At 56.9% G+C, this 26101-nt stretch overlaps 1 protein-coding gene across 8 annotated transcripts in view; it reads right to left on the bottom strand.

Moving 5' to 3' along the window:
• Nucleotides 1–7796: 7796 nt before the first annotated feature.
• The window catches only part of SPSB1 (splA/ryanodine receptor domain and SOCS box containing 1), a 69100-nt gene continuing 50795 nt past the window's right edge, over nucleotides 7797–26101 (bottom strand). The window contains exons 1-4 of one of the 8 annotated variants that reach the window (XM_060283412.1): nucleotides 22387–22403; nucleotides 19777–19910; nucleotides 17855–18697; nucleotides 7797–9810 (exon numbers count right to left, since the gene is read on the bottom strand). In XM_060283412.1, the coding sequence (XP_060139395.1) occupies nucleotides 9683–9810; nucleotides 17855–18548 (822 nt within the window). In that variant the 5' untranslated portion in view covers nucleotides 18549–18697; nucleotides 19777–19910; nucleotides 22387–22403 and the 3' untranslated portion in view covers nucleotides 7797–9682. The other 7 variants (XM_060283401.1, XR_009558717.1, XR_009558719.1 and 4 more) reach the window with 7 other exon arrangements.

Raw genomic sequence — 26101 nt, forward strand, 5'->3', positions numbered from 1 at the left:
TGAATCCTGTACCTTACAAAGAGCCACTCAATGAGGCAGGTCCTATCACCATCCCTATTTTACAGAGGAGCCTACACAAATGAACTCATTCTCCTTCCCCCGGAAAACTCCTATTTATCCTTCAAAACCCTGCTAGGGCATCCTTGGCCTGATCACCTGGTGGAGTCCATTGCTCCTCACTCTGCCTCACTTGGATGCAGAGCCCCATCTCCCACGTTTTTCTGAGTCTGAATCCCTGGTGTCCCCACGTGTCTGGCACAGACAAGGGGTCAAGATGGGCTTGCCTAATGGGATAACAAAGGCTGTGGCACCTCTTCTCCTCATTCCCACAGGGCCTCCTGCAGGAAGAGGTTGCTTTTCTCCCTCCTAGGTGGCCAGGATGACTTCAAGGGCCTGTCCTCCAGAGGTGAGTCTGGGCAGGCTGCTGCTTCAGTTCAACCCCAGCTCACCCTTCCAGGAAGCTACTGGTGGGGTATACTCAGAGGGGATCTCCAGCTTCCAGGGATGGCTGCAGGGTACATGAGGAGAAGCCATAGGACCAGAAGAACGGCTGCTTTCTGGGAGGGGCAGGCTTATCTAAGATGCTTATTTTCCCCACTTTCTTGTAAACTTATTACAACAATCAGACCTCAGGCATGCTTGCACTTTGCAACTTCTCCAGGCTGTGCCCCACACCCAGGCCTCGTTTGATTTTTGCAACACCGTGAGCTTGGCTAGAAGGTATCATCATTCCCACTTTACAGGAGAGGAAATTGAGGCTCCACAGGAGCGCGACGCGGGGTGGGCAACTGATATTCTGAATCTAGATCCCAAACCCCAGCCCTTCCGCCCCCTTGCCTGGGTCTCTCTGTGCGTCTGTGGACTGTCGCGGGCTTCACGCTGTGGTGGGCAGGCCTGGGGACTTCCTAAATTCTGCCACCATTTCTGGACTGGGCACACGGGCTCTTGGGAGAGGGCACCCTGGTCGTTGTCTCTCTCTGGTTCTCTGGAAGATTCAGAAGTTCAAAGCGAGCAGGGCTGCAAACGGGTGGTGCAGAGGTGGGTGCCTGAGGGCTGGCGGGCAGGCTGGGGAGTCTCCCGTTGTACCCCAGGGAGGCAGGCCGGCGAGCTGCTTCCCCTTCCCCGCATCCCATCACCCACCCCCCCGCCCCGCCCCTCCCAGCACAGCCCTCAGAGGCCTTTCATTCGCGGAGGGCGAGCCAGACACGGGCGCGCTAGCAGAGGATGTTTTCTTGCCCAGTGGACAAAACATTTCTGGCGCGTTCAGGAGGGGACTGAACACTCTGTCCACTTTGGCGGCCTTCGGGATTCCTGGACGGACACAAGTGTGCTTTCACATGCAACAAGATTAATTGCACAGCCTCCCTCCCTGCCCCCCTCCCTCCCGCCTCCTCCGATCCCCACCTCTCATCCCCTCCCTTGTCCCTGGTCGCCTGCTCTGCTCCAGAGCAGACTTTGGAGAAATCATTCCAAGTGGCCTCAGGAAGTGAACACTTGGATCACGTGACTCTCGCCACAGGCCTCCTCGGTGGGGAGAGGGGATGAGAAACACCCCCTAACCCTGAGTCCTGTGGACCCCAACAGTCTCATGCTGGGACATCTTGGCCTGCTTGATGGGGTTGGCCTCTGGCCTGACACGGTGGCCTCCATCCAAAGGTTGGTCTTACTGGTGCCTCCCTGGAACTTCCCTGGTTCACTGGGATTTCCAGAGGTTTGGGAACCTTTCAGAACCAGCCCCCTAAAATGAACTGTGGTCTCAGGCCCGGTCCCCTGTGGCCTTCTGTGCTCCATTAGAAGAGGCTGGCATCAGGTGGCCAAAGTGGGACCAGGAAGGAAAAGCAGGGAAGAAAGGGTGAGGTCTGTGTCCATGCCTCCCAGGGGACAGCCCTGGCACTAGGGCCTGCTCCAAGGGGCGCTCACTGCAGAGCTGTCCTTGGGGTCTCGAGGTTGGTTTTAGACCCTGCCTATACCAGGGGAACATTCCACGAGCCTCGGGTGCCTGCAAGGTGCCCTGAAGTCAGGGCCACGCTGCCACCCCAGGTGGGTTGGATGCTTTGGAAATCGGACTCCCACTCTCGCTTCACTCGAGGAAGAGCAGGCCTGGGCTGCGCGGGGGGAAGTGGCAAAGCTGCTGAACAAAGGCCCGTGGGCCAGTGCCAGGGCCCCCGAACCCGCTGGGGCGAGATGCACTCCAGCGGGAGGCAGGCTGCTAACCAGTAAGCGAGTTGTAAAAACCCAGCTCAGACACAACATCTGGCAGCTGCTTCAAATAGTTCTCTGTCTGAAGTTGGAGTTGCTCGCAGCCCTCCAGTAAATCAAACCATGTGCAAAGAGGAGCCCTGGGCCGACCTGAGACACCCTGCTTGGCCCGGTCCCAGCCTCGCCCCCGTCTCTCTTGCTCTTTAAATAGCCCGGGGTTCACATTCCATTTCCTTGTACAGATCAGCACAAGCGGGGCCTGGCTGGAGAGGCTGCAGGGATGCGAGCTGCCTCCCCCCACCCACCCCGTCCCAGAGAAAGATGGAGGAAAGTGGGCAGTAAGACCCCACGGGGAACTTGGCACTCGGGCCTCCCATCCCTGGCTCGGTTTCCGATGACCCCTGAGCAATGTCCACGCCTTTCCAGACCTTGCGACCCGCTCACTATAGCCACTCAGAGGGAGACCCAGAGAGAGGGGCCACATCCTCTGTCTGTGGTCACGCTTCAAGTTCTCTCCACATCCGCTGTGGTTTCCACACACAGCCTGGGCACCTACCTCATAGAAGACGCCCATCAATTCCAGAGCAGATCTGCTCTCGTGGGACTGGCCACCAGAGGCTGGGACAGGAGGGCCATGGTGCCGTAGCTAATAACTCTGGGAATTCTTGCCTTTTTGGAAGCACCCCTCACAGGTCTGGCACTGGGCTGTTTACCACCTTCATCATTTCATAAAACCTCATCGTCACCCTATGAGTGGGTATTATTATGAACTCTGCTCTAGAGATGTGTGTAGACGGTTGAATGGTAGAAAGATAGGTCTGCGTCCCAACCCTGGAACCTGTGAACGTGACTTTCTTTGGAAAAAGAGCCTTAGATGCCATCCAGTTAAGGATCTGAAGATGATTTCATCCTGGATAATCCAGGTGGGCTCTAAATCCAGGGACAATTGTCCTTATAAGATAGATACGGAGACACAGAGGGGAGAAGGGCATGTGACAACGGGGACAGAGATTGGAGGGATGCAGCCCCAAGCCGGGGAAAGCCTGAAGCCACCAGACGCTGGGAGAGGCAGGAAGGCTGCTCCCCGAGAGCCTCCAGAGGGAACACGGCTCTGTCCACACCTGGATTTTAGACTTCTGGCTTCCAGAACTGTGAAAGAATAAACGTGTGTTGTTTTAAACCCCCCAGTGACTGGTAACGCACCGTGGCAGCCTCCAAACACTGATACAATGTGGAGATTGGGGGTCAGAGAGAGTGAGCGAGACCACGCAGCTCCTAACTGCTGGGTAGCCTGCCGCCCTGATTATGAGACTGGTTTTTAGAAAAGTGACCTCATTTCCATCCAGGAGGACAGGCGCTCCCAGGCCCAGGCAATGTCCCTGCAAGATGCCCTCCCTCCCGGGAAAGTCTCGTTTCTGACAGCGGCTTCAGGAGATTTTGTAGCACAGACAAGAGTCTCTGGGCGCCCCAGGCGGCGTGCGAATAATCACATCGGCTGCTTTTACTGACCACTTACTATGGGCAGGGCCGAGCTCTAAGGTTTTTACAGACGTACGTTAAAATGGTGAATTTGATGTTATGTGTATCTCACCTCAATTTTTAAAAAGAGCCGGCTGGAAAGCGGAGAGGCACTTCACAGATGGGGACAACAAGGCTCCTGGGGTTCTCGTTCCCTTCCGGGCAGCAAGGAGGGTAACTGGGCATGAATCCCGGGCTGTCCTGGCTCCGGAGTCCAGGCCCTTCCCCTGTCAACACGCGAACCAGCAGGAAGGTGAGGTTCTTTGCTTTTTGGCTGAAAAAACCCTCACCCTTTCTTCCCTGCTTTTCCGTCCTGGTCCCACTTTGGCCACCTGATGCCAGCCCTCTACCTGCAGTCATCAGCAGCCCAACGGTGGCTTTGCTTAACTGAAATCATTGGGAAGATACTTCATAAACGGGCTCTGCTTGAAAATTTTTCAAAAGATGGGGCCTGGGGGTGCAGGTGGGAGGGGGAACGGAACGTCTGCTCCCTATGCCGTGAAGAGACAGGGGCGGGCCGGGGGGTCGCCGGTCTGGGTGGGCGCTGAGCTTGTGGGAAGGAGGCGAGAGCATCTCTGGAGTGTCCAGCCCTGATGGAAGGCACGAGGGCAATGGCGCCTCTCAGCTCCTGGTTCAGCTTTCCGGGGTCTGATTTCCCTGGGGAAAGCGAGGCTCGGGGCAAGAGCCCGGGCCTGAGGTTTCCCCGCCCCCACTCCGGTGCTTCCCCTTGGACCCACTCCGTTCACTCCTCCGAGACAAGGGCCTCTGCGCCTGCGTGAGCTCTCTGGGGCTGTTGCTCACGCTCTGAAACAGTGGGTGGAGCTGAATCCCATGGAACCTCCCACAGCAGTGCTCGCCAAGCTTCTCTGGGTCACGGCCCCTTGCAGGTCTCTGAAGGAAATGGGGACCAGCAGGGGGTTCTGTATGGGTCCAACTCTGCAGGAGACTCTGGGGCCCCAGGGGACAACGTCTCAAAATCAGCTACAGGGTGTTTCAAGATGCAGATTCCCAGGCTCCACCTACTGCATCAAAGTTTCTGAGATTTTGCTTTCTCCCCAAGGTCACCTGGTGATTCGGATGCAGGAGGTACTTGAACTTCAAGTTAAGGTCCCCAGACTAGGTCTTCTTACTCCTGTGCTTCTCTAAAACACATTCTTAGGGGCGGCTGGAAGGTCCACCCTCAGAAGAGCCAGGGAAGGGATTCGTGAGGCCTTTGCCTTTTCTGCTTACAAAGTAGACCCAAACAGGCTGCCGCTGGGCTGGGTGGGAAGACAGACCCGGGGCAAGGTCAGTGCCATCTTCCATCTAGCCAGCTGCCCTCGGCCTGGGCTTTTCTGGCAGGAACATCCCCTCTGCCCAGGAATAGCATTATCAGACCAGCAGCTGTTCTCTGGCCCAGGAAGAAAAGTTCCAGAGAAGCGTTAGCTTTCCCTTTTAGAAAGAAAGAAAGAGAGAGAGAGAAAGAAGAAAGAAAGAAAGAAAAGAAAGAGAGAGAGAAAAAGAGAGAGAGAGAGAGAGAGAAAGAAAGAAAGAGAGAAAGAGAGAGGGGGAGAGAAAGAGAAAGAAAGAAAGGGAGAGAGAGAGAGAGAAAGAAAGAGAGAAAGAGAGAGAGAGGGAGAGAAAGAGAAAGAAAGAGAGAGAGAAAGAAGAAAGAAAGAAAAGAAAGAGGGAGAGAAAAAGAAAGAGAGAAAGAGAAAGAAAGAAAGAGAAAGAGAGAGAGAGAGGGAGAGAAAGAGAAAGAAAGAAAGGGAGAGAGAGAGAGAGAAAGAGAGAGAGAGGGAGAGAAAGAGAAAGAAAGAAAGGGAGAGAGAGAGGGAGAGAGAAATAAAAGAAAGAGAGGGAGAGAAAAAGAGAAAGAGAGAGAAAGAGAAAGAAAGAGAGAAAGAGAGAGAGAAAGAAATAAAAGAAAGAGAGAGAGAGAAAGAGAGAGAGAAAGAAAGAGAGAGAGAGAGAGAGAGAAAGAAAAGAAAAAGAGCCCCATGGAGGGCTCGGAGGGCCGAAGCTGGGACAGGATCTGCCGAGTACACCAGGAGGATGCTCGGGCAGTCCTGCCCGGCGGCAGCTGAACCCAAGAAGCCCTCAGCGTGCCCTGAGCGGCTTCCTCCCAGCTTGCTAGGCCAGGACATCATTTGTTGATTCTACAGCCCAATCCCTAGCTCATGATTTCCTCCCGGGTTGCCATGGCCCCGCGCAGAAAACACAGCAAACTCCTGGCCCCAGGCAGCTCATTTATTTCAAATATTCCTTGCAGCTGGCCTCCAACCATGTTTGGGTGTCTGGACTGGAGCATGAACTAATTGCTCTGTCTTCGGCCCCCTCCCCAGCTCCCCCTGCATACTTTATGGTTCAGTAAATCCACATTCCTCGTCTCGCCGCGGAGGAGCTGGAGGGCGGGCGGGTGGGAAGCCGTGTGCGGGAGATGGACGGCAGAAGGAGGGGGCTCTTGCCATCTATGGCAAAGCCGAAAGCCTGCTACCTGCTCGAAGGCAGGGTATTAATTACAACCACATGGGCCAGTCTGCACGGTGGTTTTATTAAGACCACTCCCTTCAACATAAAACCCTGCTCCCCTAGAAGTCTCCCGGCAGCACAAAGGCCCTTATTTTCCCTGAGCGTCTACTGCCGCCCCCTGCCCTGCCCCCCCGCCTCCCCCTTCTCCTCCCCCTGCCATCCCCTCATAAGCAAGCCCGAGTTCCAACCCAGACATGAACTCCAATCTAAAAATAATTTCAGCCCCCCCGCCCGCTTTTCCTCCAACTGCATGTGGGGAAGGCATCTAGGGGTCCCTTTTCTCCATACGCACCTTGATCTCTGGAGACTTTACCTGGGAAGAAAGAGTATTTGTCAGGAGGTTGCTTGAGGAATGTTCGGTTCATTCTCGGAGACCAATTCCAATCCGGGAGCTGCCATTTTCCAGAAGTGCAGGAGCTAGGAAGGCATTTGTTCGCACGCTTGTTAATAGGCCCGGCTATTCTAAAGCTTTACTGCGCTCTTGCTCCCCTCCTCCAAGGTGGGCACTACGGTGACCGTCATTTTGCAGAGGCTCATCCCAGATCACACGGCTCGTGGGGGTCACAGCAACACTGGGACCCAGGTCTGACTCAGGAGGCCACGTGCTCCTCGCAGGTCCAACCCAGCCACACACCGAAAGAATTTCCCTTCACCCTGCAACTTTTCCAGAGGCAGAGCTGACACGGTGGCCAAAAGTGGTCTCCAAACTCTCTTAGACAAGGTCACTTGGGGAGTTGGAGAAAACTGCACATTCCTGGGCCTGGCCCCAGAAATGTTGATTCAGTCCATCTCAGGCAGGGCACTGAGACGAGCATCTTAAAAAACACCTCCCAGCTGGGGCTGACGCAGGTGGCCTGAGGAAAGCTGGCCAGGAGGCTCTCAGAGAAAGGGACACGGGACCTTGGTGCCAGGGGTCTTGGGCCCTCAGACCAGGGTACTTTTCCCAGCACCACCAGATCCTGACACGCCTTTAGAATTTAAAGTGCCCACAGGGAGCTGAATGCGCTCGTTAATTCTCTGGAAACCAGTCATGGATCATATCTAGTAAACCTCTTGACTCTTCACTTATCACTCGCCAATCCTCTGAGCCGGAATTTCCTGTCTTCTCTGCTGGGGTGTGGAGTGGGGGGACTCTGCCCACAGCAGCTGGCAGAACGGGTTCACTCGGCATCCCTGTGCGCTTGGCTCTGGGGACACAAAGACGAATGAAGGACCAGCTCCTCCCACTGAGTGCCCAGCGCTTGGGCTCCGAGCCCACATCTGGGCTCCAAGAAGCCCAGTCAACTCAACGGCAAGCCAGAGGCGCTCGCTCATGTGCAGAATCCTTTCTACTAGGTCAGCAGTTCCCTTACTCTGAGCTGCAGGCTCAGAAACTTCTGAAAAAGGATGGGGATGGTCTAGGATCCCCCCTCTGGGATTCTCGTTCTCCTCCATCTGGGGCTCCAGCTGGCATCCCACCCTCTGCTAAGGGGTCGGGCGGGGGCAACCACCCAATTATCTGTTGAAAACCATGGACCCGCCCTTTTCCCTTCCCCCAAAGCACAAAGAGGGATTCCGAAGTGTTTGTGTATTTTAATAAACTTTCCTTTATTAGGTGACTATTATCAACCATCATAAAATAGAACGGGAGTTTCTAAACTGTACAGGCCACAAGGCTCCGGGCTGAGAGGAAAGAAAGGTGGGGTCGAGGTTCAGGGAGCTGTGGGGGCGGGAGGTGCAGAGAGATGGCAAGGACCCCCGTGATTTGCCCAGCGTCCGTGGGAGACGGCTGGGTCAAGGCGATAAGGCTGGGATCTGTATAAGTGAGACCCTCTCGTGTGTAACATTCATCAGAACATGACCCACCCCGAAACAGGAGTGAGGAAAATCTTTAAAAGTCTAACAGGTTAGGTTCCCCCCACCCGCTGGGGGACATAAAACCTCCAAATAATAAGGGGGTAATTTACATTCCTCACCCAGTCTTGGCGCCAATTTTGTGCTTTAAAAAATATACTCCACTGGAAGACGTTTTTTTCTTTTTTTTTAAAAGGTACCCTACAGCAGCTGTTTAAAACACAATTCTTACAGACAAATATATATGCATATATATTAAACATTTTAAACAAATAAAGTCATCTACTGTACCTGTACAGAAATGAGAAGGCAGATTCTAAGAGAGTCGACTTCAAGACATAAGAAACGGTGACTGTGCCGGCAGGTGCTGGGGTCTGCTACATGGGGGAGTTGTGCATGGGAGGGTGCGTCCCTCTCCTGCTGGCTGTCCGCCCCGACCCCCTGCCCCACCTCACGGCTCTGGGGCACCATGATGAACCCGGACAGGGGCACCAAGCGGAGACCTGCACTGGCTTCTAGGACACGCGACTCCGCTCTGGTCTCCCCCACCCCGCCCTGCCCCCGGCCTCTCAGGGGATGGAGAGTCACTCATCCTCCCGTCTCGGTTCGGGTGGTCCTCAGGGAAGCTAGAGCTTCCGAGGATGCACGTGGCAAATCTCAGGTAGGAAAGCAAAAACAAAACCCAACCCACACCGAAAAACCCCACAGAAGACTAAAGAAAGAAAACCACGCGCAAAGACGGATGAGCCCCAGCGATGGGTGGCTGCCTGGAGAGATACGGGGAGCTGCCGCTGCCCGTGCGGACGGGTCCCCCAAGGCACTCATATTGCACGTGAGGCTGATGCCCCCTCAGGGGCCCACTCGGGCACTCGGAGCAGAGCCCCCTGGAAACTGTAGGTCAAGGGACCCAGACAAAGACACCCCTGTGCCCACGTGGGGACACATGACAGACACGACCCAGCGAAAAGGCCAGGTGAGGCACACACATCCCAGGGAGGGGCAGGTGGAAGAAAAGCAACAGAACACTCCAGAGAGAGGTGACCCGAGCGAGGCGTCCTTTCTAAGTGGAATAAATAAATGGCCTTTGTTATTGTTAAAAGAATAAATACAGGATGCGGGGCGCCGGCAGCCGGACTAACGCTGGGCGCTCGCGTGCCTGGGGAAGGCCCCGGTGTGGTTTCTGCCTCGGTGGCCACGGTGAGCTCCTGACGTCCTGAGCTTCGTCCGGCGCGGCTGCCCCGCTGGGCGGGCACCGGCCCTCATCTAAGCACCTCTTAGCACCCCCGGGATCTGCTCTCGGCGCCATGGGACCCGGCAGGTGTGGGGGCACCCAGGCCACCCCGAGAGCAGATCGGAGCTCAGTGTAGTTTATCCTCTGTGTCCTCTTCCCAGGAGGGGCTGTGAGGCGGCATGCAGGGAACTTCTGCCAGTGTCCGGAAGGGGGACAGAGGGGCCCGTGTCCGGAGCAGTCCGTGTCCGGCGGGGCAGCCGGGGAGGCTGCAGAGGAAGGGCAGGACTTCCATGCCGCAGACGCTGGTCCAGGGCGCGGGCACGGCGGTGGCTCAGTGAGTTGGCACCGGGGTGGACGGGGGCAGCCGTGCTGGCGGTCCCGGGTGGGGCATCACTGGTAGTGGAGGTAGGCCTTGAGGGAGGCGGGCAGTGGCAGCGCGTGGATCTCACCCAGGCGCTCCTTCCCCAGGGCCAGGCGCACCGAGCGGCGGCACAGATCCATGAGCGGCAGGGGCTCCGCTGTGGAGACGGAGGAGAGACAGAGGACGCTGGGTTAGCACAGCTCTAGGTGGTTCTAGAACAAACAACACTGACAACAGCAATAGCATCGTTAATACTAGTTTTAACGCCCAGATGAGATGACTCCAGATTAACTCATTTTACACTTTAAGTGAATTATTAGTTGCTAGCACGGAGAACTCACTGGACCAGGCCCCTTTGTAAGCCCTCATCTAATCCTCACAGTGGTTTATTATGAATGATTTGATAATCCCAGGGAGTTATACCATGACCATCATCCCCATTTTGCCAATGAGGAAACTGAGGGACAGAATCCAAATAGCTTGCCCAGGGCCACACCGCTGGTAGGACACGGAGCAAGTATTCCAAGCCAGGCCGTCCCTGCTCTAACCCATCAAACTAGAGGCCCCCTCAGTGCACGTCCATCCGGGACACACAGGATGGACTCTCCCCTGCACGTACCCCCAGCACCAGACCCCACGCGGACCTTTAGGAGGGGAATCATGTGTGTTAACCCAACTGCTCACGGGGACTGTTCTCCAGTCCCTCTTACAGCTGAGGGCGCTCAGGCACAGAGGAGACCGAATTGCCAGGGCTACAGGCTGGGATCCAAATCCCAGCAGTCTGGGCCCAGCGCACGGCAGAGCTGCCTCAGGAATCTGGATTCGAGAAGGCTTCTAGCTGCAGCCTGCAAGGGCACCTCTGGCCTTGTGTCCCGGAGGGCCTGGGGCCTAGCCTCCTGCAAGAGAGGCTCCGTGCAGCCCGCATCTCAGGTAAATTCTCAGCTCCAGAAGGAACCGGAAAGTCATGGCCTCCAAGGCCCTGGAGGCTGCTGGGAGCATGGTGGGCCCTGCTCACCCTGGACCTCTTGGAGCTGACTCCTCCTAGCTCTCGTACAGGTGAGCACACCGAAACAGCCTGGGGTCCCCCCACGGTGTCCTGGACAGGCAAAGAGGTGAAATGAGGGCATATGTGGCCTCATCCACGGTCTCCCCCAACTCCTTTGTGAACAAAATAAAGGTCAGACCGAAAAACTGAGAACCCCCCCACCATTTCCCTTGAGATCCCATTCCACCAATAAAAAGTGGACGCAAGTTCTGTAATATTCACCAGTGTGTCTCAGAATATTAAAAATAACATTTAAAAATTCAGTTATTGGGAATTCCCTGGCGGTCCAGTGGTTAGGACGTGGTGCTTTCACCGCCGAGGGCTTGGGTTCAACCCCTGGTCGGGGAACTAAGATCCCGCAAGCCACATGGCTCAGCCATAAATAAATAAATTAAATTAAATTAAATTAAATAATCAAAATTCGGTGATTGAAGGCCAAATCCTAAGGCTGGGGGCATTGGGGGAAACGGGGAGCAACTGAGTAGGGGCTCCGTTTGGGGCGATGAACGCATTCTAAGATGGCCTGCAGCAATGGCTGCAGTCGTGAGCATGCAGCAGACCACTGCATCATGCGCCTTAATGGGTGAAACGTATGGCATGTGAATTCTATCGCAATAAAGCTGCCATTAAAAAAAAACAAAAAGTGCTTCCCTGGTAGCACAGTGGTTGAGAGTCCGCCTGCCAATGCAGGGGACGCGGGTTCGTGCCCCGGTCCGGGAGGATCCCACATGCCGCGGAACGGCTGGGCCCGTGAGCCATGGCCGCTGAGCCTGCGCATCCGGAGCCTGTGCTCCGCAACGGGAGAGGCCACAACAGTGAGAGGCCTGCGTACCGCAAAAAAAAAGAAAAATAAAAAAGAATACATCTTAGGCTTGATAGTGCATTTACTAAATTCCACGCTTTAAAAGAAGACAAACGATGGCTCTTCATCTCCCATGGGCAGTCACAGGAGACGGGATGGAAGTAGTAAATGTTTTTCATGGAAAGCTTTGAAACGGGGCCTTTCCTGGAGGCAGGAGGATGAACTAAATGACCTTCCATCTTTGTGGGTCAAGGATTCCACAGACCTGGTGGGTTGGGCTGGGATCCTTCCACCTGCCAGCCCGCAGAGACTTGGGTCTCCTTCACTGGACCTCGACCTGCCTCGGTGGCCCCAGATCTGGCCCCTCACTTTCACCCTGCACAGCAACCTGACCTCGAGCAGATGGCTCCCTCCACCCAGGCCTCAGTTTCCCCAGCTGGAGATGAAGGATGTGGACCAAAGCCTCCCCGGAGTCCTACGGGCTGAGCTCCTGAAGGCCACCGACGGCTCACAGCAGCTCTCGGCCGGACCTGCGGCTGAGGAGTGAGTGGTCCTCTGAGCAATCGAGGGGGGGAGTTCAGCTCCTCTCCTCCATCCTCCTCCGGCACCCCCTCCCCCAAGGATGTGGCTTAGCTCCCACTGGGAGGCAGAGGGGCCGGGCTGGGGGAGGGAGGGCCGAGAGGGAGGTCCCGTCACCACCTCTTGGCTAAATGGGTTTCGGGTCAACTTACCAACACCCTCAGGAAGAAACGTTTCTAAACAGCAGGTCATTCCCACCCCACCGCCACTGATCCTGCGGGAGGGCAAAACAGCGATGGCCAGGGTCATGGTCTGATTGCAGAGACCGTGCGTGAGGCTACAGAAACGGACATGGGCACGGTGCCAGGGAAAACGTCTGTCCCACAGATTTTGGTTGGTCGCTCACAGGACCCAGAAGGCCTCCCCGACGACCTCAGTCCTTTCGCCTGGGGGGCTGCAGGTTCTGCATCCGGCTCCATCCGCGTGGTCGGTGCCCACCGCTCTTCCGCGGAGGCACAAGGGGTCTCTGGCCGCCACGCCCACCTCTGGGAAGCCCAGGTGCCCGCTCCTGTGCATGGTTTATATGAATGAGAAGGCGTGGTGCTCAGGGACCAGGAAGCGAGGCCGGCGCTGTTCCTGGGAGCAGAAGGTTGAGCAACTGCACGAGGCCACGCGCCCACGTCTATATCTCCAGGAGAAGCGGCCACCTGGTGGCCTGTTTGAACACGCACGGCCGGGGCCACCTCTCGGTTCTCCGAGAGACTGCAACCCAGCCGGAGCCCCAGAGCCCGGCGCCGGGTCCAGTTCACAGGCTGTGAATGAACTTCGGGTCTGTGAGGTCAAGGATGAACATCTCAAGTCAGGAAGTGCCCGGTTCAGCAACGTTCCCACCCGCCGCCTTTACAGCTGCCGGGACTGGCCCTATGCTCCCTCCTGCAAGCAGCTTGCCGTGAAAACGCTCCAGAAATGTGTTCTAGAAAGTCGTGGGTGGAGGATGACCATCCCGGGACCTGTGTGTATTTTCCCTTTACCTCAAGGCATTTTTACAAAAAAGAAGCAAAAGAAAACCCCAACCCCTTGTCTTTGCCAACTGGGGAAGGATGCCTGACACCCGGTCAGGTAACGTGGGCACACTTGGTTCTCTGCCGCCCAGTTCTGAGAACATGCTGTCCTCATGTGACCTCCCCCCCACCCCAGAAGGAAGCCCCTGCAGGGCAGGGTGATCAGTCCCCCCGATGAGGAGCTCGCCCAGAGCCCAGCTGGAATGGGGGAAGGAAGGAGCCAGCGTCAGGTGTGGGCATCCCAGGAGGCTGGGAGGCCACAGGAGGAGGTCACCAAGGCAAAAAGCAGGAACAGAGGTGGGCCTTCCCTGAACCCACAGTCATGACAAACCACACCAGATGTATCTGGGAGCCAAAGAAAGGGAGAATTTGAAAATGCTGAACTGCAGGGCAACGCTTCCTTAGTGGGAGGCACCATTAACAGCAGGAGGGAGGACCCACGGGGCAGGGACTCTCCCTTGTGTGACGGCCAGTCTGTCGCTTGCAATAGGCCTTTTCCCTCTTGCATCTCCAGGGAGCGTGGTGGGCAGACCTAGGGGCCAAGCTGGGCCCTGTCCCCCCGCCTACAATGACCATCACTGCCCCTTCACCCCAGAAAAGAGCAAGGTGACACAGCAGCCCCTCTGGTTGCAGCCTTAGCCCTGGAAGTCTTGAGCCCCTAGAAAGAGTCAGAACCAGTAGCCTGTGATCAGAGGCGGTTGGACAGTGGTGGAGGTCACATAGGGACACGCTGACTTTGCTCTGGCCTCGGCCAGCTCAGCCCATGGCCCCAGCACTGGGGCAGAGACTCTGCGGGGGAGGGTACACCTGGCGTCCCGGGGAAGGCGGGCTGGGAGGACAACATGCCCAGCGCAGCAGCCGGGGTGGAGGGGAGGGGGCCGGGCACAGGCCTCTGGCGGCTCCGGCTGCCCCGCTCTGCAAACAGCTGCTTCCTGCTGAGGTCAGGACCTGGCGGCCGGGGTGGGGTGGGGCTGGGCGGGGAAGGAGAGAGCAGACTTTCCAGACAACCCAGGGAGCACTAACAGGTCAGAATCACCCCCAAGACTGTGAGAGCAGAGCCCGGCCCAGGCCTGATACCAAGAAGATGTATCTGGCCAGACCTTCTGTCTGTCACTGCCTGCTCCCCCTGGGTGGACCCTGACATTCCTCCTTCCTCAGCTGCAGTGGAAAGCCAAGCAAACCCTCCTGGGCAGAGGACTTGGGTGTCCCTGACTTCACTCCACAGACACTCCACGATCTGAGCGCTGGGCTCTGTCTGTCACTGTCTCGTCTCCCCTGCAGGTGGTAGCACAGGGAGGGGGACGTGCTGTGGGTGAAGTAGCACTGCCCCTCCCCCCCCAATTCAGGACCATCTGGAACCTCAGAATGTGATCTTATTTGAAACAGGGTCCTTGCAGATGTAATTGGTTAAGCAGAGGTCATACTGGAGCAGGACGGGCCCTGTCCTTACAAGAAGAGGACAGATACAGAGGAGGTCACGGGATGACAGAGGCAGAGACTGAGCAATGCGTCCACAAGCTGAGGCGTGCTGGCGTGGGACGGACTCCCCTCCGAGCCCTCAGAAGGAACCGACCCTGCCCACGCCTTGGTTTCGGACACCTGAACCGGCACAGAACACATTTCTGTTGCTTTAAGCTCCCCAGCTGGCGGCCATCTGTTCCTGGGGCCCCAGGAAATGACCACACCACCCTCCTCTCCTGTCTACACCAGCCCCTCCCTCAGGCTTTTGGACCCACCCCATCCTGATGCCCCTCGTCAAGGTCACCAGTGATGACCTCATTGCCAAAGCTGATGGACAAGTCTTGGCCGTGAGTGTACTTGATCTGGCATCACTGTGGCCTTCTTGAAGTATCCTTTCCTCACTGGGTACTCAGGACACTACTCTCCCCTCCAGCCCCACGGCTACTCCACCTCCCCTTCCCCATCGTCCACCCGGTGACGCGCCCCAGGGCTCGGCCACGGCCCTCTCCTCCTTCCTCTCCTTGGTGACCTCATCCAGGGGTTGCAGGTTTCAGCTCCATCCCCACTGACCAATGTCCTGGACCCTGTCTCCAGACCCGCAGAGCCACCAGGATGTGTCACTTCCCCGCATCCACGGCACCACCCTGACCCTCACCCCCAACGCCTCTCCCCTGGACAACCGTCACGGCTCCTCCCTGACCTCCCGGCGGCCACTCTTACCCCTACTGTCCATTTCTACACAGGAGCCAGAGTGACCCTTCTAGGACATGAGATCTAACATCCTGAGTGGCCCCACCCTCACGGGGTTTCCCATCCGGATCCTCCAAAGTCAGCCAGCAGCTCAGACTGGGGCTCTTTCATGTCTGACCAGGAGCGGGGAGGCGAGAAGCCAAGGGGCCCCAGCACTGCCTGGCATTATGGTGGGGAGAGAGGGGCGTCCTCATCCGTAACCAAGACTGTCGAGGGGGCCCAAGCCTCTGGGCACTTCCGGTTCCCCCCTGCCCCCGGGTCCAGCGCAGGGGTAGCCTCTCGTAGTGCATGCCCATGCTACTCCTCTCCCCCTCAACCCCCTTTTAAGTTTCCCAAACAAGAAAAATTGCGAAAGCATCTGACCTCCCATCTTATGCAGAGCTGACAGGGCATCTACTGATGACACCCGTCTGGGCCTCCAGGACTGGGCCTCCAGAGCCTCGCCCTGGCTCCGCAGGGGAGCAGTTCTGCTTGCTCGTGCCCTGACTTGCCACAGGGGGAACAGGCCCCAGCCCCCTCCCAGCCGCTCCGGGCTCTGTGTTCTGCCTTGGAGCTGGGCATGTAAACAGTGAAGCCGTGTGAACCCCCAGCACTGATGGACTTGTTTCCAGAGGGGACAGGGTTGCCCTGTTCTTGTAGAGGCCAACAGTCTCAGAGGCCTGGCAGCCAGGCAGCGGACCCAACAATTCACCCATCTGTCGGCACAGTGGGCATTAAACTCCCTGGGGCCGTGGTCACTCTCTGTTGGGAAAAGGCAGACAGAGCTGCAGGCAGGGTCCTCTGAGACCCTAGGTCCTGGGGCTTCCAATCCCTGCCCATCCCCACACGGGACAGATGTGGCTGTGGACCTTCTACCCTGTTACCTGGAGAGACAAGACGCACAGCACTCGCCCTGCTGGTTCCCTAGACCAGGTCTGAGGTTCCTTCCTCAGAGAGGTTACCTGCTGGATGCCCACCTAGCCACCCCTGCCAGGAGTGCCAGGACCTAGGGTGCAGGCTGCACAGGTGAGGCGATGCCCCACCTGGCTGTGGGCTCACTGTCACCGCCCAGCCAAAGCCTGAGAGTGGCAGCGAGGGAAAGAGGGACGGCACAGGCCTCCAAAGAGAAACATTTTAAGAGTTCGCTCTGACTGATGGCCCTGGATGTTTTCTGGTATCTTCCAAAGACTAAAGTGGGGAAGAGGAAGAGTGGGGGAACCTGAAGGTTTGGAGGCTGCAAGACCAGAGGAAGCATCTGTGCTCCTGACCCTCGGCCTCCCCCATGGCTCACCTGGCCTGCAGGTGGGGTTAGATCTCAGGTGCCAGGCCATATCCGCCCCTTAAAGAGGTCAGTGCATGGATGGACGAAGCTTTCCAGCCCACCCCCTTTCCAAGGTGAGATCTGCAGACGGTAGAAGGGACTCATGAAGGAGTGAGGGTTGAGCATGGGTATGGACAGTTCTGGAACGCTGGGGCCTCCTGCCACCATGGGCTCCCAGCCACAAAGCCACAGAGCCCTCCGCTTCCCAAATCAGGGCAGTGCTGCCACAGGTAGGCTATTTTCACACGTGGTCTGAGAAAGGCCACTCCCTTTTCCAAAGGGACAGGTGGAAATTGCCGCTGATTCAGCCTGTTTCTAATCCATGTTCTCCTCTCCAAAGGCCTCCTGACATCATAACTGAACAAACCCCCTGCGGGTGACTGTGTCTCAAAGAAGCCCACTCAGAAGGCTCCAGCACCAGGAAAGACCCTAAACCTATCTAATGAATGAGAGGCCACTGGCTTTCATTTATGTGAGAGGCCCTAGTAGCCCCAAAGCTGCAAAACGCAGCTCAATAATATGCTGGTTACTGTGCTAGAATGTGGTCAGCTGCAGATCAAACCTGGAGGCAGGTCAACCAGAAACAAACCATGTTTATCAAAGACCATCCATCCACCCATCCACCCATCCATCCACCCTTCTATCCATCCACCCATCCATCCATTCACTCCTTTAGTCATCCATCCACCAATCCATCCACCCACCCATCCATCCATCCATCCATCCATCCATCCACCCACCCATCCATCCATCCATCCATCCATCCATCCACCCATCCATCCACCCATCCATCCACTCATCCATCCATCTATCCACCCATCCACCCAGCTATCCATCCACCCATCCATCCACCCATCCATCCATCCATCCATCCATCCATCCATCCATCCATCCACCCACCCATCCATTCACTCCTTTAATCACTCATCCACTTATCCATCCACTCACCCATCCATCAATCCATCCACCCACCCATCCATCCATCCACCCACCCACCCACGTATCCACCCACCCACCCACGTATCCACCCATCCATCCACCCATCCACAAGGTGCTGCCATGTAATCTGCAGACTCTGGCTAGAAATCCTCACTTAACCAGAGGTAGGCAAGAGTCGCCTCTGAGGATCTGAATGCTGGGATGTCTACTTACAGACATTTAAATTTCAACAACTGTAAACTTCTAGCTGGGCCCAGCGAGGACCAAAGGGGACACAGGGAGTCCAGGGACACTGCCACCTCAGACAGAGCAGAGGACACTTACGGTCAAGTCCATTCAAGTAGCGCATGCGGATCTCACAGTGGCCCCAGACGGCACTCACTACGGGATAAAGTTTTTTGCCCTTGAGTCCCCGAAAAGCTACTCCCATGTACTGTCCATCCACAATGAAGCTCAGGGTCCCGTCGTCCATATCCAGGGCCACCAGGAAGGAGTCAGGGACAATGAAAGTCTCGTCCGGCTCCAGAAAAGCTGGGTACGTTTTGCTCGGCTGGTTTTTGCCGTCATGGTAGAGCCGGTTGCGCCCCAAGTCCCAGCCCCAGGACTCGTGGTTATTCCCCACGAGTGTCGTGTACCCCACGGAGTGCAGGGGGGCGTCTGCCGTCGCCACCCCCACCACGGCGTGGGTGCCGCGCTGCCTCATGGCCCACGTGATCTGCCACACGTGCAGCCCGCGCGTGTACCCGACTTTGCCCCTGATGGCGTCCGTGCTCTGGGCCACCGGATGCCGGTGAAAGATCAGCTTGTCGTCCTCCTTCACAAAGACGTTGAGCGAGCGGTCATTGTTGTTCCAGGAGTGGAGCAGCTGGACGTCGTAGGACACGGGGGGCATGTCCAGCAGCAGGTCCAGGCGGGTGGGCTTGCAGTAGTCCAGACCCTGGAGCTCCTGCTTCAAGGGCCGGTACGTGGGGTCCCTCATGTCCACCGTCTTGATACCTCCAGTGACCTTCTGACCCATGTCGGCCTCCCGTTTCACCTGGTCACCAACGCCCAAGGCAAACTCATCAATCACGGGGCCTCTTCTCCAGTTTCCCAATCAGGCCTGGACGGCACTCCTAAGGGAGTTTGCTAGGCGGCCTCTGCCCGGTGTGGAGCATCTGGTACTGCCTAGTGGATGGAAGGAGAAACAGGAGGCCAAGTGAGCAGGAGATGCGGAGAGAAGGGGAGAAACTAACTCGGTTCGTGTCACGCCGGCACGTCCCAGCAGTCTGCCTTCCGGGCTCCTATCACACCGGATTCCGGGCAGGCCAGAGCCTCGGCACACAGTGAAATTCCCTTCTGTCCCCGCAGCTAGGTTGGCATAAAGGAGGGAGGCCGTCCACCTGACGGTCTACGTGGACAAGCGGACTTTGGGTGGGCACCACTCGTAACTGTGTCGGGTGCCCAGCCCGAGGCTCACCAAATACCTCATCACGGTTTCTCAGGGCAGAAGGTCAAGGTGGCCCGATGCCGAAATCAGCCCAGTGCACTGGGCATCTCTCCTGGTCGAAGCAAGGGGACACCTACTCCCTGCGCCGGCTGTTTGGAAGGAAGGTGAACCCCCGAGTGTCAGCAGAAGCTGTTTGAGATGCCACCTCCCGGTCCCTCTCTCTTCCGGCACAGCCGCCTCCGAAGACGTACCGCCAGTTCACACCAGGGAAGGGAACCCCAGCGCACATAAAGCTCCTGGTCGGCGGTCCCTGAGGCCGCAGCAACCCCCCAGCGGGCCCCGAGTCGGGTGGGCGCGAAGGCTCTCAGCCCCGGTAGCTCTGGACTAACTCATAGACGGCCACCCCTTCCCGCCCACACTCTTCAACTTCTCCTCGGGTCCCCACAGCCCATCTGGGGAGGAAGTCCGACTCCAAGATGCCTCACTCCCGCCCTGGCTCCACCATCCCTTGGCTCCGTTAAGGGAAATCGGAGCCTTGGGCTGGAGGAGAGATCTCAGTGCATCCGTCCGTCGTCCTCTGTCTCGGCAGCACCAGGGGGAGGGGCTGAAACGTGCGATGGGCAGGACTCCGGCCATCCCTGCCACGCCTGTCCCCGGTGTCTGCCTTGGAGAAGGGACAATCGCGAGCTACCTGGGTTTCCCGAGACTCACTCAAGAGAGAAGGTAGTTCCCGCCATCAGAACCCCACCCCCGCCCCCGGCCCGCAGAAGGGGCTCTTGGCTGCCTGGTTTGGGGGGGATGGGCTCCCAGGACTGACCAGACAAGGGAGCAGGCAGGCTCCTAGCTACATAAACACGACCAAACGAGGATACAGAGGAGCTGGGCGAGAGGCCATCGGCGCCTGCTGGAGAAGCATCCCAGGGCCACTTGTTCCGAGGAGCACGATGGTGCCTGGGTCAAGGAGAACACAAAGGAGCCCAGTGTAGGGGCTGCAGCGGGCGTGTTGCTGTCCCACTGTGGCAGAAGACAGAGCGCCTGCCGGGGGGCGAGGGCAGGGACCGGCTGCGGGAACTCTGGGAACCTGGGACCGCTGGCCTCCCTGTCGGGCGCCCAGGCACCAGCAGGGCCGGGAGGAGGGGCGGGACCTGCGCGGGGCCGGACGCCGGTCTGGTCTCTGGCTGCCCTGGAGACGCCTTCCTCTCAGCTGGGAAGAGACCCCGTGAGACGCCGTCCTCAGGGTGGCCAGGGCCCCTGGAGACTGGAGACCGGAGTGGGAGCCCTTGGCCCGGACCTCCTTACCTCCGTGGGCAGGTTCCCCTTCTCGCCCTCCCCTTTGTGGTGTGGAACAAGAGGCTCCCTCATGGGCACTGCTTCAGAGAGGGGCTGGGACCCCTCGTGTCAAATGTTTGCAAAGCTGTACAGAGCTGAGGGGTCCCTCGGTGGCCGGGAGACCACCCTGGTTCTGGAAAGTTCTGTGGATATGGTGACCTCACGATCTAGAACTCCCAGGACAATCCCAGTTTCAAGCTTTCAGTCCCATCAACCCTCAAGAGCCATCGAAACCTCCAGGACTCCCCCCAGGGCCCTGCTGAGCGAGCACCCATGGCTCTGGGGCCTGATTACCAGGATGCGGGGAGCCTGGGTTTTGGTGTGGAAACGCGGTCCTGGTAACTGAAGAGACTGGCTGCTTGGCCTTCCCTGACCCCCCTCTTCCACGCCTCCCCAACAGCATCTTTCTGAGCCGGGGGACAGCTGGTCCAAGGCAGATCTCAAAGTCAGAAGCACCCACACCCATCTCTGTCTGGATACCCGCTCTGGCTGGTGCCCAGCAACCTCTCTGTGCAGGACCCCGTGGGGACACAGCTCAGCTCTCTCGGAGGACAAGGAGGGGATTAATATCTGAAGAGAGTTCATTTCACCGCTTCCTGGAGTGAAGCAGTCTGTCGCCGTCCTGTCGGCTGCCTCTGGCCTCACAGCAGGAAGGACCTCTCTCCCAGAATCTCACGGTACTGAAGATCCCACTCTACCCACGACCCATGGGAACAGGTGGGAAGAGTCATGGGGTGGCTGGGGGTCGGGGGAGAGGAGACCCGGGGCAGGTGGGCTGTGTGTGAAGGGAAGGTGGTGGGGAGAAGTCCTGATAACACATTAATTTAAAATACTTGGAGAGAAATGGGTGGGAACAGAGAAGGACCACAACAAGTAGGTTGGGGACAAGTCAGAGGTTGTGGGGGGAGGGTTGAAGGGGTGGGGGGGACGAGAAGGGAAGAGAGCGAGAGAGGGGCTCATGGGCCAGTAAACCTGGGTCTGTGCACACATGTAACTCCTACTTCAGCTGGACCACGACCAGTAAACTCTCTCTGTCAAGGGCTAGCTAGTAATGTTTTAGGCTTTGTGGGCCCAACAGTCTCTGTGCAACTACTCAACTCTGCTTGTAGCACGAGAGCAGCCACAGACAATGCATAAGTAAGTGAGCCTGGCTGAGTTCCAATAAAACTTTATTTACAAGAACAGACCAGCAGGTAGTCGGCCAACCCCCGAGCCAGACTAAGGGCCCTGCACAGGGATCACTGCAGTAGGAAAGCACAAGACGGAGGCGAAAAGGAATCTCGTGGCAGCAAGGTCAGTCCAGCCTCAGAACGAGGGGTCAGAAAAGACAACGTAACCTCACAGTGACTTGTCGGCTGTCTGTCCAGGTCAGCTCCACCAGCTCTTCCCTTTCTGAGATTCTACTTCCTGGCTGCCAAGCAGGTTTACTTACATGGCCCTTGTGTTAAGCTCCTACCCTCCTGGCCCCCCATGTTGGGAACCATCCAAGCGGGGGAGCCCTTCTGGCCCCTGGACCATGTGACCTTGAGCACGGTGGGGGGGGGTCCCTGGGAGGAAGAGGCTGGGGAGAGGGGGCAGAGAGGGCAGGCAAAGATGCCTGCAGCATCTCGGGACCACTCCCACACAAGGGCACCCTGGGGCCTAGTCAGGGACGTGAGCCACCCCTTCTGCTGTTCCTGGGCTGTCCTGCCATCTGAGTCACCTCCTAGGTGGTCAATCACTGTGGCAACCCTAGGGCCACTCTTGACTCACCTGTCACCTGCCCAACCCCACCCTGTGTCCAGGCCAACACCTCCTGCTGTCCACACACAGCCACCTCCTTGCCACGCAAGGCCACTAAAGCCATCCAGCTGCCCTCCGCTTTCCGTCTACTTCCAAATGTGGCCGCAGAGATCCACTAGCCCTCTTTTTGGGGACTGTAGCCTGGCAGGGCGTTCCCTTCCAGGCTCCGCCCCAACCTCACCACCTGACTCTGCATCATTCCTCCAACAGCCCTGCTCCCCCAGCTTCCAATCCTCGGCCTTCTCTGCCTAGGATTCGTCCTTAGCTTTTCTGAGCCTCAGTTTGCTCCTCTGTAAGATGGGTGTCCCACGCTTACCTAAGACTCAGCTGAGACGATGTTCCAGAGAGGACCTGGAAAACTGGCATTTTCACTTCTTTGTTTTTATTTTTAGACCGTGCTCCGTACACTGAACGAAGATCACTGTTAGCCATCTTCTTGGTCACCATACCTGGTCCTACAGATGGACGCTGTCTTTGGGCCAGACCCAAGCGCTTGGAATGCTGAGCTAGAGCAGATCAAGTTTAAGGTCCCTTCTAAGCCGGGGCCAGCAAATAAGGAGCCAGATGGTAAATATTCTAGGCTTTCTAGACAATATGTAAGTGAATGGGCATGGCTATGTTCCAATAAAACTTTATTTATAAAAACAGTGGGACTGGATTTGGCCCAGGGGCCATAGCTTACTGATCCGTGTTCTAAACCCAAGCAAAACTGCTGACACTCTCGTTAAAATACCTGGACATGAAAGTCGGGGGGGGGGGCAGGGGGGAGGGGAAGTGGGTTACACCATCCAAAAGTGCCGAGTGATGGAGATGCTGTTTTGGCCTATGCAGATCCTGTTAATGCCAGGCCAAGGCGGGAGTCCCCGGTGGGCACCAAACTTCAGGTAGGAAGTGGGAGAAGCAGTACAGGCCCCGGCTCCGGGACCAGCCCCCTTTCCTGCGTCTGAGACACAAGTGCGGATGTCCAGGCTTTGCAGGGCCTAGAGTCGCTACAGGAGTGTCAGGGCCTGCGCTGGCTCAGCAGGTCCTTGGTGAGTCCCCAGGAGGTGGGAGGACCCAGCCCTCATCCCCACCCAGGAGAAGCAAAGCCACAGAGGGGGCGGAGGGCGTGGCTGTGTATTGCCCTGCGGGGCTGGAAGAGAGAAGTGGGGGACAGAGGTGGCCTTGTTGCCGCCGCCACTCCCCACCAGTCACACGCAGACACACATACACACACGCGTGTGTGCACACTCAGAGCTCCAGCAGCTGAGGCGGCATCAGGGCCAAAGAGCAGGAGGGAGGCGAGGAGGTCAAGGCAGTGCCGTGGCCAGCGGTTCCCACTCCCTTTCGGTGCCGTGACAGCAGTGCTCTTTCCCAGAAAGCACTGCACATTAGCTACGTGTTCCTAAGATCACATCCACCCGTTCCTCCTCACAGCTGCCTCAAGCCAACCCTCAGACAACAAAGTCCTGCCCCCCAACCTCTGATCGCCCCAATAAGACACTGTTCTCACTGTCCTCAGTCCCTGAGGCTGCAGGGACAGGTTGCCGCAAACAAGGTTCCAGCGCCTGGTGCTTCCCAAAGACCAATGACGTAGCCAGAAAGGGGTGAGAAGAGACACCTGCATGCCCCGGGCTCCGGCGGGACAGGGGACTCTCGTGCTTGGTGGGTGGGTCATTACCCTCGTCATATACAGCAGGATGAGTATCTCAATCAGGACTAAGAATACGTGTGTAGGGCTTCCCTGGTGGCGCAGTCGTTGAGAGTCCGCCTGCCGATGCAGGGGACACGGGTTCGTGCCCCGGTCCGGGAAGATCCCACATGCCACGGAGCGGCTGGGCCTGTGAGCCATGGCCGCTGAGCCTGCGCGTCCGGAGCCTGTGCTCCGCAATGGGAGAGGCCCGCGTACCACAAAGAAAAAAAAAAAAGCTCTGGGACACAGGGGGAGGGAGGTCTGCGAAGCCCTATGGCTTGACTTGGTTGGACACTTTCCACCCACTGAGAACCCCCTTCTCCCCCAATGCCACACACATCATCCTCACTGGGTCAAAGGTCAGTTCATGGTTCACTGTGAAAAAGGATGCCACTTGGACCCTCTAACGGGCAGAAGCCTTCCATGCAGTGTTCCCAAGAATCCACCAGAGCCACCCGTCCATAGAGGAATTCTAAGTGGACGCACCTCCTCCCGCTGCTGCCGCCGGCAGCCAGTTAAGCGCTCTCTGCTCAGGGTCCGGGGACCAGTACTCCTACCCCAAAGCCCTGCTTCGGAGAGGGTCTGCTGGGGACCACAGCTCTCCACAGAAAGGAGGACCAAAGCCTCACAAACCACCTGCCCTCTAGTTTCTTGGGCTCCTCCAGGTGGCCTCTCTGTGCCCTCGGAGGGAGGGACAACCAGATCCAGAATTAGCAGACGTGCAGGGAAGGAAGCCCAGGACTGGACAGTGGTCCCCAGAGGGTGGGGACGACTAAGGAACACCCCCAAAGCGTACTGTTTGCGGGTCTGAACGGTGGGCTGGGTGAAGGGCACCCAGCCTTTAGTGACCTAAGGCAGTGATTCTCTCTGAAGGGGGAGGGAAGGGCATGCTCCTATCCATGTCTCCTGGGCACACGTGGTGGAGAACGCCTGTTGCATACACCCATGGCTTTCACTATGCAAGTCACAGAGAAAAGTGATGCTGGCAGAGTTCTATGGGTGACGGGGGACCAGCAAGCCTTGTGGGATGCACAGGGTTAACAAAGGTTAAGGGGAACTGGAAAGGATGTTGGGAAAAGGCCATTTGTGTACAGGTGTGGGCATGTATCCCAGACAGACCCCAACTGGGACATGCTTCTCGGCGTGTGGGTGCCACGTGGCAGTCCCCATCCAGGTGTAAAATATGCCGCAATCACCCACCGACCAGCTTTCCAGGGGTCTGGTCTACAAAACCTTACAGCCCTGCCCAGGGACATGTGGGCAAAGATGCTCACTTCACCATGAACTCCAGCAGCCTTGGAGAGAGGGAGGTAGCCCCTCAGATGTGCTGATTTAACACAAAACGTAACATGACGCTGTTAGATTTTAAAAAGCAAATCGGAGAACACCATGCAGAGCATGATCCCATGTCTGTAAGAACAGAGTTTTTAAAAGATGCTATCTGTGCGCGTTTGTCCGTAGGCAAAGAGAAAGGTTTGGAAGGATAAACACCAAACCTTCCACAACAGTTAGTCCTGGAGGGGGGCGGCGGGAGGAAAGACGCGTTCACTTTAAGGACTTTTTGAAATGAAAAAAAAAAATTTAATGCATGTATTCCCTTTTGCAATGAAAATAATGGTTAAGCAAAGAAAAAAGAATAAACGGCTGCAAAATACTGACTGAACGCACTACAGTCACAAGCACAAGTTGTCCCCAGAGCAATTGTTCCTACAGGCTCTCCACGTGTGTCACTTCTTATAAACCAAGCACAGGATAAATGTTTAATTTACCCAGGAAGATACACATGGAGACACTAGGGCATTTAAAATAAAAGGACAAGAATTCCCAGCTACAGCTCTGGGGACATCCCCAAAGGGGACAGTATTTCTATAATGAGTTCTCCTAAGACTTCCAATTATACTGTTTCCACATAACAAATTTTAATTTTCCCAGCAAAGATGGGGTAGCTATCTGTCTCCGTGGGCCCCAAGCAAGAAAAGAACTGCTCCGTGCTCAGACTGGAAACCCAGACCCGGCAGCTGTATGTGGTTCTGTGCCCTGCCAAGGCCAGGTGGGGAGGTGAGGAAGGAGGACCTCGGCAGGGGTGGGGCAGGGGGAGCAGAGGCTGGAGGGGGCAAGAATGCCAACCTTGGCTCAGCTGGGACAGCTCACTCAGCACCTGCTCGTAACTTGACGCTGTCCCTTCAGTTAAAGCCACAGCTCCGCAGTTCCGCCTTCCAAAAAAGCACGTTCGGATCAATTGGCCCTGGAACTACTAAAAATTATCCTTTTGTTTTGTTGTTTTTAAAAAAAAAAAAAAGTTTGTTGAACGAGCAATACCCTCTGTTGGAAACACGGCCAGGGCGACCGGTGACAAATG

The sequence above is a fragment of the Globicephala melas genome, chromosome 1 (assembly GCF_963455315.2).
Source record: "Globicephala melas chromosome 1, mGloMel1.2, whole genome shotgun sequence".
Taxonomy (NCBI): domain Eukaryota; kingdom Metazoa; phylum Chordata; class Mammalia; order Artiodactyla; family Delphinidae; genus Globicephala; species Globicephala melas.